The 13,393-nt window shown below is 39.7% G+C and overlaps 2 protein-coding genes across 2 annotated transcripts in view; one reads left to right on the forward strand and one right to left on the reverse strand.

Moving 5' to 3' along the window:
- LOC126557228 (uncharacterized) overlaps positions 1-13,393 on the reverse strand; it is a 204,420-nt gene that overhangs the window by 158,986 nt on the left and 32,041 nt on the right. The gene's annotated exons all lie outside the window — the stretch shown is intronic.
- The window catches only part of LOC126556973 (uncharacterized), a 19,720-nt gene continuing 18,354 nt past the window's right edge, over positions 12,028-13,393 (forward strand). The window contains exon 1 of the mRNA XM_050212556.1: positions 12,028-13,115. Coding sequence (XP_050068513.1) covers positions 12,108-13,115 — 1,008 coding nt within the window. The 5' untranslated portion in view covers positions 12,028-12,107. The remainder of the gene's footprint in view (positions 13,116-13,393) is intronic.

The following is a 13,393-nucleotide window of genomic DNA, read 5'->3' on the forward strand; positions in this document are numbered from 1 at the left end:
TCCTGCGCATAAAGAAAGTCACCAACAAAAGAACATATTGCATTGTGTCTGTGTACTTCAACACATTAACACAATAGCGATGAAAGAAGTTTAATGTTTCCTTACAATTCACCAGAAAAAGGCTAATCTCGTCCTAACATCGCTTCACATTTCCACCTTCGTAAATAAAAAAAAAGGGATCAAACCATCATCAACATCGTCATCATCAGCATGATCTCCTGCAGAAGGCACAAGTTAACCGAAGGTGTTAAGGCAGTCGGAACTAGCTGTACTGTGTAGTAGCTCAAAAATCGCAGCAGTAATACCAGGACCTTGCCGAGTATCTCCCTCATCGTCCGATTACGAAACCAGTGCTTTCACTCTATCTTGCTCTCTCTCTCTCTCTCTGACGCGCTGTCTCATCGATTTCCACCAGGAATTGCTAGAGCAATAAAAGACGAACGGAGCCAAGTTGCTTTTTACGACATTTTTATTGCAACAGCTCGTCGATGGAGCTCGTCAACCTGGGTGGGATGGTGAGCTCCTTTCCATTATGTTGTGCATGCTCTGGGAGCGAAAGTACGATCTACCAATGTAACGTACACGGTATGCACTCCGGGTAATGCTGTTCGTATTTTTATCATCCCTTTCCGACGGGTGAAATTCAAACTTGACTCGTCTAATGAAGTACAAGTTCGCATCAGTGCGATAAGATACGGAGTATGTGCGGAGCACAAACAAAGAAGAACTTGTATTGCACACCCCAACATCGGTAGCAGCAAATCTTCTCCGGTCATCGAACAATAACCTCTGCTGCGTTCAAATGTAAGCACGGTGCAGTGGGAGTCAAGGTCAAATCTTTGATGCTATGAACCATATTTTCGAGTCATGTTCATATTAGTTTACTTGATGAATCTTGAAGCCACAAAATTGCTAAAAATAATAACCGAACATTATACTTAAAACATATATTTCTTAACCCTGGTGCGTTGCAGGTGTGTTTCGGCAAAGCAACACCGAATTATAATCCCAATCGCGTGCCTTCCATCCTCTCATTCTAGTCCTAAACGCACACAGCGTAGGTTCAAACATTCACACGGGACAAATGAAGGACATTAAGCTTGGGTAGTGAATTTACGGTTATTACTGCGACGGCGGCAGATAAACGACGAACCGCGAATCCGCGCTTCAGCAGAAACTTTTCCTTCCTTTTGGCAAATATTTCATTCGCCATCTTGCTTTGCGTTTAAGTACCGGATCCGTATCGCAAATGGAAAAGTTAATTGGTTTATTTCAATTCCAAACAGGTTTTTTCACGCAGATTATTTTTTTTTTCATTTCAATGAAAAATTATCATCAATTTGTGCTTTGTTTTTATACACTATCGAAGGAACATTATATGTTTTACCATGTAAAAATTCTTCGATTTTTTTGGAACAGAGAATATATGGAAATTCTTTGTTTCTTTTATAAACAGCAATGCTTTGCTGAGCTTTATCTTAACACACACGGATCAGTAGATTTAAGTTATTGTTGCAGTGTAATGAAATGATCATAATTATCTTTGGGCTGTTCAGCTAGATTAAACCTCTTTTCATCATTTTTAAACTGGCTCCATTGCTATCAAAACCTACAGTGTACTGTATGAAAACATCAGTCATCAGAAGATCAGCCAGCGATGGGTGTAGCTTGAATGTACTGTGAAAGAAAATTCTTGTACAATAATTAAATAATTTAACCAAAATTGTTGCTTAAAAAGTTTTCAAGAACCTTTACAAAAGTTTTGCCCATTTTTTTTTTTTTGACAAAGCTAATATGATAAATTGATTTTCAGAAATCCAACATTAGCCGCCATCTGCCTATTCAATATCCAATATTAACATCATACACATTTCTACCTACCGAGCAGAAGAAACAAATGCTAATTAGACATACAATTATTCCTATATTATTGTCCACAGCTGCAGGAAGAATTTAAATATGGAATCGCTTTCAGTATCATTGAACAGCAAGAGCTCGCTAAGGTTAGGCTGAGAAACAAAACCACAACAATCACAGCATAATGAAGATGTCGAGAGCTTACGCCAAGAAAATGGGGAAAACCTTTTGCCCTTTCCCAATCACGCAAGGCTCTTCCCGAACACCTCGATGCTACCGAAACGATACATTTCCATGCTCCATTTCCAAGCAAATCCAAACATATGCTAAGAAATTAAACAACCCCCCTCGCTACTTTCCAGGGGAACAGTTTCACAAAAGCAGCGACGCATCCAGTATCTGTTTTCTTGCAAACACCAACAACACACACGAACACATTGCTTACAAATGGAGGCGAGCATGCATGCATGGAATAATGAAAAGCATCTTTCCTCTGCAGCGATACTATCCATGTGTGTCGGCATTTTCCATCATCGCCACTCGACTTCAACCCACCCAGGCAGCTAAAAACATCTCCATCACTCCCAACACAATTCAATGCGGACCTTGGCAGGCTGTCAGGCGGTTTTGCTTCCTCCCAGCGCCATCCAAATCCGTTCCATTCCGAAAATGGTCACTTGTTTCGAACTTGCGACGTCTACTTTGCCTGCTCAACCCGGCAGCAAATCATCGGCAACTCCTTGGTTCGGCAAAACATTTTAAAGTCGCACAAACACCATCACGAACACCGGTTGTGTTGTTGTTCGGCAGGCTCGTGCTGTTAGGGTTGCTTCTACTGTTGGGCTGTGTTGCAATCCTCTTTGTGAAGCTGCGGAAGGTGTAGAATCTGTTATTCTTTTTGAGCCGGTGATACATATCGTCGCAATGAGTACTGAAATGAGCATGTGCACGTAAACATTGACTCGGAAAACAATGCAAGAGATCGTGCGTTGCTGTATGCTTCTTAGTTTGGGTTTGTGTGTTTGTGATGCATTGTGCAATACGGTCGGCTGAAAAAGGAAGACTTTTTTTTCAGCTTTTCTATTCTGTCTGTTTTCCTTTTAAACTTGTTGCATATTTTTTCCTTATTTTGTGAAAGGAATTGTAAAAATCCCCTCTAAATTTAATGATAAAAAAAAGAAAACAATTCAATTTCAAATAAACTACTGATCGTTTCGTAAGCTCTTAAGCAAGCCAATCAGCTAATTCTGGTGTCTATTGTAGACGAAGTTAAACATTTTATCAGAACCTAGTGAGTCTAATTCGCTTCTTTAATAGTAAGATCACCGTACAGCTCGTAGAAATCGTCGTTTTGACAGCCTCTGCATAGTTTTTGGACAGAATTCATGCCTAAAAGGTGCATGAGAGTATTCGGACAATCAATGGTAAGAAACCCATGTTTCGTCAACTTCAAAGTAAAATATCACCGTTACACAGAAAACAAACGTAATTTATTTAAGTACTAACTCGACCTCCTTGCAGTTAACCTATTCTTGAAGGTTTAATTAAGCTATTTTTATTATTGAGCTTTTAATAATCTTACGAGGTTATGCATTAAAAATTTATTAGGATTGTTCAACGAAACACGCCTATCAAACCTTCTCTTCCGCTGAATATTAACCCTTAAGACAGCAAATTTTAACAAAACACAGAAACAAAAAATACCGGACATTCCCTGTGCAATTTTCTGTAATTCCAAAACAATTCTGTAGAATCCATCCAGCATGTGTAATGCAAAGCTTTACCGAGAATCAACCCTTGCACTTGCAAAAATAAAAACAATTTAACCATATAAATCCCAATTGATACAGAGCGACACTCTTTTGAAGAAAAGATTTTTTTGCACGACAGAATTGCTCAACAGAGTCACTGGCAGAAGGATAACATATACTTACACCACGTTGACCGTACAAAATAGTGATGGTCTCTTCTACAACACAACCCAAGAGATCCTGATCCTGTCACCTAGGGGAAAATCGTTTTCAATCAAAAGCCACTGCGAGGAAAGCCCGTCGGGACAGGCCATTCATTCGCTGCTGGAAATGAAGTGTGGTTTACAAGCAACTTTTTCTTCCGAGAACATGAATCTATATTTCCGACCACACAATCCTCTCTTCCCATCCCACCTTCCCACACATGAACCCCAAACAAAACACCATCAGACGGTGACGAAACGTAGAAACATCTTAGCACAAATAGCAATACACCAACACACCACTGAAGGAAGGGCAATTTTCTTGCCAACATGTTTCACTACTTCAACAACAAGCATACAGGTTGTCATGTGTACATGCGAGTGTGTGTATGTGTGCGTGATGAGACATTTTCAACACGGTTCCGGAAATTAAGGGGAACCATTTCCTATTGTCGTATGAATCGGTTTTAGTAGCAAAAGAGATATTTTCTATTTCGTGCGAAAAGGAGAATCTTGCCGGTGAGGACATGCAACCAAGTTCGTGAAGATGCTATCGACACGGGAGGGAGCATCGACGGACAGCGAACAACGCAGCAATCAACGAAATGTCAAAGTTCCATCCTCCCAGCACCAGCTGACACCTGGTCAAAAAGATAGAGAGAGATGGAGAGAGCGCGTGAGAATGAATGAGAAGATGACTTTCACAAACCAACCATCGAAGCCAAGCCTTTCGTCTTTGATTGAAGTGTCTTTGACAGATTTTAATTAGGAAGCTGTCTGCCAGAACCGAACATCTTCGCACCGTGCTTGGCGTGGGAAAGTAGGCAGCAAATTTCAATATTGACATATTGGAGCCGTTTATTGGATGCGTCTGATTAATACAAACACTTCGTACAGCAATTGAAAACATTGTTGAGATTTTTTAGACTCCAGTTACAGGTGGATGATAAAAAAAAAGCTGGTATTGATATTAGACTACGAAGCATGTCTTAGAATTAGCATTGAGCAAAACAAGGTCACTCGGAATATTGTCAAATGCTTTTTATAACTGCAAGACATATTTCTAGATCCTATCGAACATCGTTTGGAAAAACTTCTTTATCTTCTGAAGCAATCCATTAATCAGGAAAGAATGTCCAATATTCTGATAAGGGACAAACTGCTAGGTCAACTGAACCATGATTCTTCTGCAGAAACTGAAATTATGATAGTCTTGCAGCAACTGAGCAAGAATTTCCCATTTCAACTTTTACAGGTGAACTTCTAGTATTGAAACAAGCTCATCTTGCAAAAATTAATGGCATCAATTCAGCGTCTTTGATCGTTTTCGATCTCCCTGTTAGGTGATTGTGACCATCACTAAAGTAGTATTAACTGTAATATTAAAGTAATATCAACTAAAGTAGTAGAACTGGAATGTCATATTTGAAATGGTTGATGAAAGAGTTTGAAGCGTTTCAGAAACGCTGGGCAAATATTTGAAATGTAACCGTTGAAATACATATTTTTTTGTAATTTACATGCATAACATACATTCAATAATAACATAGTTGTAATATACTTTGAACTTTGCTTTGAATTTAACTTTGAACATGTTTGAAAGCGGTTAAAACAAATGTATATGAATTTTTGTACGTCTGATTTACAAGGTTTCTGAGTAGAACTAGACAAGTGCGAGGCATTTCTAGACAACGTTCAAGATGAACTGGACAACCGTCGCCCTTTCTCGACTGTGGTCAAGTTGAACTGGACAAACGCTAAGTTGAAATGGACAAACGTCAAGTAGAACTGGACAATCATATTTGAAATGGTTGATGAAACGGTTTGAAGCGTTTCGGAAACGCTTAAAACGCTAAAAATAATTGCTGAAATACACATTTTTTCTTATTTCCTATTCTAAATAATTCTCAAACATACGTATACTTTCACATCGAATATAATTACGATCAGAATGCATGGTTTTCTTTAAAAATGCGAGCTAGAAATAAAATGTTTGCAAAGCTGTTCAGAATTTTATCTTTTGTCAGAAGATGACAGAAGACGTTTCTGTTTATAATCACTGAATCTAGTTCTTGTAGCTGTTGTTACGAATATTTTATAGAATCAGAAATATTAAATCAGGCGTACAAAAATAAATAAACATTTGTTTTACCGCTTTCAAATATGTTCAACCTACCCGCTGTCCAGTTCATCTTGAGCGTTGTCTAGAAATGCCTCGCACTTGTCTAGTTCTACTCAGAAACCCTGTGATGATGTGTGTCGCTAGTCTTCACACGGCTGGACCGGGGTTAATTTCCCATCCAGACCGTTCCCCTGATTAACGAATTCAAAGTCAAAACTTACAGCACCACAAACGAAAAGGTGAAATCTGCATAAAGTTCAAAGATCGAACAAATAAATCACTCCAGTCGGGAACAAAAAAAAAAACAGCCATAAAAGAGCTGGTACGAAGAAATAGACATTAAAAACGGAGTTTAAATCGATGAAACCCATTCAATAACCACAGACATTCATATCAATGAGACCGATGACTTCGAATGTCGCATGCCTCTCTAGCATTTCGCATTTCTGTCGCATTTCTCGACAGCACATGCAGACTGAAATATGAGCCCATTGAACCAGTACTAAATCGGTTCACCTTTTATTTATGTCAAAGCGAGACTGTACATCACTCAGTCAGTGTTCCGGGCCATCCCAAAAGCTCCAAATCTGGCAATGATTCCTCATGGTCGATTTATTCGACATTTAAATTCCATGCATTCAAATTTAGTGCTTTTCGGCCCGATTTTCTTTCACCTTTTAGTTTTGTGTTCCAGATTTTTCGACGGAGGGAAACCGAGGACACACGTGCGACACATAAATCTGCCCCATATTTGCCAAATTACGAACTCCCGATACCGCATCACGGAAATGCGTGGCGAAATTTGCGGCATAATTAATATCAGCTGAAAACGGTGCCAACAATTCGCCTCAAACACACACATACGAAGACGTTCAATGTGCTGGCAGGAGAGAGCAATTGATAGGAGAACATATATTTTGATTCGCATTTCTAACGTAATCGATCCGGATTGTAGAGGAATTGGAGGGACCGGGAATAACGACAATACGCATGTAAATACACTTTCAATTCACATGAAAGAATAATGGTTCTGGTAGGTGAAAGAAAATTCGGTTCATTTGGCACGATGCGTACGCAAGAAACCGTCAATAAATTGGAACGGAAGGATATCGTCGCTTTGCGGGAAATGGCATTTAGTCGATGGTTGAATGATTGCCAAATTTTGCATATCGTTACTCACTGGGGTTGGAATGATCTCCCATCCCCACACAAGTCGTTAACCATTATTATTGATGTAGCTCTGTATGATGATGATGATGATGATGATGGCAGTTTCAGAAGGAAATGAACATTCGGTGCTAGACGTCCAAAGCTCCTTAGCTAAGAACTGTGCATTAACAAAGTAACAACGCTTTCCCCTTTCTACAGTAGCGTTCTGAGGCACACAAGCCAAAAATCGAAATCCTTTCTAAGTATAGGATGGCTTCACTCAACTGGAACGCTTTGTGCAATGAATCTTGAGCAAAAGAATGTCCACAATTGAACGTTGGCGATTGTGGTGGAGATAGGAAGGCAAGCAGTAGCAGTACTGCCGGTGCATACTTTTATTCGCAAATGTTGCAGGATCGTTTCTTTTTTTTCAGCTCTGCGTTCAATATTTGCGCTCTTGAAATCGTGAGTATCGCATTTCATCTCAACGTATGGAAGCTTTTCAAAACGAACTTTTACTTTCAAGGGTATAATGCTTCATTGTGAAAATTTCTTTTGGCATTGATTTTCTTTCTCATGTGATGGATGGGTAAATATTTTGACATCAGTGACTTCCTTTTTTGAGGATCACATAGAGATGCTAATTGAAGATGAATTCATACAAAGCGAGACTTCAATTCAAATACTTACTGCAATTGATAGATAAACAAAAATATGCAAATGCAAGAGGACGATGCAGAGATTCTAAGCGATATTATAGCTCTTTGACCCACATTATTAGTATACGAATTTTTGGGCTAATATTCTTATCTTTTTTCATGACTTAGCGAGCCTTAACGACTTGCAGGGTTATGCAGACGATCAAATAGATTACAAGTCTTTTTGATACCACGAAGTAGAGCAATCAGTCCTCACTACGAAGGCCCGAATGATCCACCATTAAAACCATATATTTCACTGTTTTCATAACATTTCATTGCTTTCTATACATCCAAACTAATAAAGATAGTTCTACAATAGTTTCTCTATTGGTTTCTGTAAAATCTAAAACAATTTCTGTACCTCTACTAATTTATAGTTTCAAACTGTACTCTAGTGTAACGGAAAACCCCTTCCTCTAACGCCTAAACAATTGTGACATTGAATGAAAAATCTCATTGTTCAGCTTCTTTCCATGAAGTGATAACAAAAACTTCGTAAAAACAAACCAAGCATCCTCTTCACTGTCCTGGAGCTATGAGGAAGATGTTGTAAAGATGCAGGCAGAACTTGTGGTGATGTGGCATCAAAGCAAAGCGTAGCCAACAAGCCAACAATAAACTTCTGGCTCAAGCAGTAGCCACAAATTATATTTTACGGCTTTCTGCTTTCTTTGAAGTTTTCTGTTCACTTAGAAATTTTCTCTTTGGTCTGAACACTTTTAAATGAAATGAAGTGTAAAACTTGAAGGCTTGTCCTGCAACTGAAAATACGATAGACGTTACATAGTACAAACAGTTTGCTAGCTTTTTAAATAATGTTTAAGACACAATTAAGAATAATCAAAACATTAACCAAATCCCATTTTTCTGACTAACTTCCTTCATAAAATCAAGCTTTCAATGCAAATAAACTGCTTGCCCAGCGTAGGAGAAATATGAAACAAATACACAGGTGCATAATGAGCATTTCCTTCCACAACGAATAGAAAATGACTCACATACACACACACACGAACAGTTCACCCACAATTGCAACACATGCAAATTAACGCTTGCAAGAAAAAAGCTCCATTCAAACATTAAAACAAATAAACAACCCGAGTTTCTGCAGCGAATGGCAAAACATTTGCATTGTACCTTCAAACTTTACAATCACCAATGCAAGCAGCACCTGACGGTTGCAGTAAACAAACCGAACAGGTTGGCCAAGCGCAATGAAAAAGTGTTGCTAGCCAGTGGCAACATTTTAATGGCCTTTTCTGGCCCCAGCTTACCTACTGCTGCAGGTTGTGAAAAGCGCAGAAAATTATGGGGTGTTTTTTGTTTTGTTTTGCTTCCTTTCAAACTTCATTAACATGTTCCCTACCGTACCGATGTCTGTGCGTGGAATTGGTCCCTTTTGTCGGGTACTTGACAGCTTTATAAAGCTTGACAGCTTTATAGATTCTATTGCCGGTACGAAAAACTCGTAAATCATTATTTCATTGTCAACGGTTTGAAAAATATTGTGGTTGTTAAAGCGTTCAATATATTTGTACAAGTAATTGAAATGATCGCAACGAACGGAAAATTAAAATCATACGCACGATACGATTTTTTTTTCTTCTTTGTTTTGTCGATCCACCCAGCAAGCAATTATTCATTGTCCAATGTGGTGCGGAAACCGCAGTTGAGTTAATTCGTTATTCATGACAGTATAATTGCAAGCCTAGCATTTGTACCTTTCGGTGCATGAAAACTTTATTGGGTTTTCCTAATTGAATTGAAAGTGACGTTCATTTAAATGCTCTGTGAAATAGCGTAACTATGCGGTTTGCTGTTGGCATTTTGCTATTATCAATTAACAGCAATATAAGCAATTAATTTAAGCGTTTAAGCTTTTAAAATTATCATGTGAAAATACACCAACAATGGGTAGTAATTAGAAAGATTAAATGTATGAAATAAAGTATCATTTCTATTTAAAGATTTCATTTTTATTCATTGCTCATGGAGAACTGAATGATGTGAGATACTGTGCAGGACAAAACAATAAAAAACACCTAATTTTGTAAAATCGTAACAGTCAGGTAAAGGTGCAGTTATTTAACGAATATAATCTCTAATGTTTTCAGTCAGTTTTTTGGTGTGTTTTGATGTCAAAATTGATTGCTAAATTAGGCTAATGATACCGATGAAAATCAGCACAAGCGCATTTAGTTCTTGGAAAATCATGAAAAAAAAAACAAGAACGATATTACATCAACTGCTGCCAATAACTTCTTTCAAATATCTATTTTTAGCACTGTGCAATCCGTAGTCCATATTTTTCCGCAGGACAAAGATATGTTTCAATTCATAAATTAATTAGGAATCATAAATGATTTTTTTTTTTGCATCACAAAAATGCAGTACTTATCGCCATCTCATATAAAAGAAAAATCCTCTTTATATGTGTGCAATTGATTGTTATTTATACATTTGTTAATTGTTTTGTTTATTGTTTAATTTAATTACAGAAAATAACCCCCCAACTGGTGAGATCGCTATCGCAACGCAAACCCCAATTAAAACTCGAAAGCTTTGGAACGCAACCCATAAACTGCAACAAAGTATGTGACGAAAGGCAAACGGATGTATTGGGAAACAAATACAAAAGCACAGTGATGTCATCTTAAATTTCCTTCGAAACGCAGCGCACGACATGACACCATCGGCAGACAGCATCCGTACACTGTTTTAAGGTGAAAATAATTAAATACCACCGTGACTGTGACTGGCATTCGGTTCTGTGTGTGTGTGCAGTGCAGAGAAATCCAGCCAAGGTGACAAGAAGCCGGGCGGACGAACCAATGATAAAAATCTTCACACACACAATTTCACCTGCTGCGGATGCTCGCGTGCTAGTTGTTACGAACGGGAAAATTCTCCAGCCGGCAGCAGCATTGTGGTGGTGGAACAGTGAACCGTGTGGGCTTTTCCCGTTAACCCATCGAGAGCAGTAACCGCAACACACGCACATACGTCGCCATACATATTCTCAACACTCAAGCGCATACGATCAACTTTAGCTACAGAGAATTCCAGCAAACATCACTCGGTGGCAGCGACCGGTGAAGCGTATGAAAGGAATAAATCTACACGGCGGATTGTGATCCCTTCCCGAGTTTGGTTTTTTTCTATCTTCAGCTCTGTCTCTAGAGCTTCACCGCTCTTTTCACGCTGCTCATTGGAAGTGTTTTGTCACGTTGTTTTTGCACGGCATATTGCAAACGCGAATGGGCAAAGCTTTCGCTGGAACAGAGACGTGTGTAGGTTTTTGTAGATGCGAAGTTTGTTTTACCATTCGCGTAACACCAACCTTATCGCCAACCGTACACCGTCGTTAACATTTGCGAACATACTAAGCGGACTGACAGTTCTCTCTGGGTTGATGGGCGAATCAAACGATTCTTTCAACAGCGTCCACACAAACAAACACACTGGTCAGCAGCGTGTCTAATTAGAGAGAAAGCTAAAGCTCAGTGCGTCAACGTGAACCTATTAACTCTTCAGTCAGCTCTTGTCTTCGCCTACACTACAGTCTGCTCAACTAAACTCGATACGCACACAAAACAACATACACAGAAAGCTACTGGTACTACAACAACAATTACTACTACTACTACTACTATTACAACCACCACTACAACTACTACTACTGCTATTACTACTGTATCAGCACCATACTTGGGAAGGGAAAGCTATCCTAAACGAAAACTTCACAACGAGCCAATAACGAAAGCCACCATCAGTGTGATTGTCGCCCGAAAAAGACCACCTGAAGAAGCAAACCGGGATGGAGTTGGACATTGATTGAGCTTGCGGTAAAGTAGGATAATAGTGCTGCTTACTACAGAACCGAAAAACAGTTAATTGAAAAGTGCTTCATTAATTAGTGTAGAATCACATCGATCCGTAGTGTTTAGCTGTGACGGGTGTGTGTTTGCGTGCTGGATGAACATTGATTGACAGAAGTGCAATTTGAATTGAACGATAACAAAACACTCCATACACCGTAGAACCATCCATGTCCGTGTGGGTGTGTGTAGTAAAACGAGAAGAAAACAAAAATACATAGTGCAAAACATAAATAGTTAGGCGTGAAAAATATGCCGAAGTGTTATTATCGGCCGTTGCGAAAGATCGCTGGTATTGTATAGGTTTGTGTGCGCGAATAGAGAGTGAAATATTTAGTTGAACCATCGAAACATACATAAACACTCATACACACCCACACTTTTCAACAACTAATCACACCTATTGCATATTATGCCAACGTGCTGGAATTGTAAACCGACGGGCTATGTTTGTGATGCTGTCAGTTCGCACAACAACCACCGTTCGTGAACGGCACGCCGAAACGGTCCCAAAGGCAATCAACATCAATCAACTCATACGCAACATCAGCAACCGAAAGCACCGCAAACCTAGGACTGCTCCTAACCAACAGTATCAGCAAAACGAGACAAAACAGCAACGTTCGGAGCATCCGGCACGCGGGACGACGAACACTATCGGCAGCAGCATCATCATCAGCAGTAGCTGCAACAAACAACACAACAAAAGACGTAACAGTAAGGACAGCGCCAAGAACGACTACAACAACGCGAAGCACAATAACAATTGCCTTCTAGTCTGCAGCAACAACCACAGCAATATCAACCATTGCAGTAGCATCGCTTCCGAAACGAAAGAGATCGCCCTCAGTAACGAGCTCCAGCGATCGAAAAATATCAACATCGATCGAAATTGCAACAGCATCCGCAGCAGAGTGCCTGACAAGATCGATAAAACTGTGCCGCTCATTGGAACCGTCGTACCAGCTACCGTCATTATCGATCAAGCCGCTAGCCATCGCACTTCGACGATAGCTCCGATAACGCTGTGCACCATCTCGCAACCGGCTGGATACCGACTGCCAGCGGACATCAGGAAATTGTCGGTAGAGATCGCCAAACCGCAAGTCGTACCGGTCGTCCACAAAATCCACACCGAACTGTTGCTAACCGCGGCTGTTCGACCCACGATCAGGGCGCTGACGACTGACGACGTACGGAAGGCTACCGGAACATCGCCCACAACTGCATCGGAAACAACGACCACGACGACGACCACCGCTACAACACTGACGACAAGGACACCAAAAAAATCCACTTGCTCGATTGCTCCACCGGAACAGCAGCAGCAGCAGCAGCAGAGCAACAACGCCAGCAATCTCAACGTTAATCAGCAGACAGACGCTAACGATAAGGGCAAATCCAAGTTTCTGCTGCCCGAGCTGAACAACTTTCGGAAGCCGCCAACTGTACAGGTAAGAATTATTAAAAATAATTCCCAGGTGCCAGTGGCCACGAGACTTCAATTGCCTGAATTTGGTTTGAAGCATAAGAAAGAATTTGATAGAAAAATTACTTATAAAATAATTCTGACCATTAATAAGATAACAAACAGCGTTTATTATCAAATGCAACATTAATGGAGGCGCATGGTGTTTTTCTAAACCATGACGTCAAAGTACTTTATTTGTGTTTAAATTTTTCTCCTTTTTCAATTGCACAAAACATAAACAAACATGTTTCCTTGTATAGA

The sequence above is a fragment of the Anopheles maculipalpis genome, chromosome 2RL (genome assembly GCF_943734695.1).
Source record: "Anopheles maculipalpis chromosome 2RL, idAnoMacuDA_375_x, whole genome shotgun sequence".
Taxonomy (NCBI): Eukaryota; Metazoa; Arthropoda; class Insecta; order Diptera; family Culicidae; genus Anopheles; species Anopheles maculipalpis.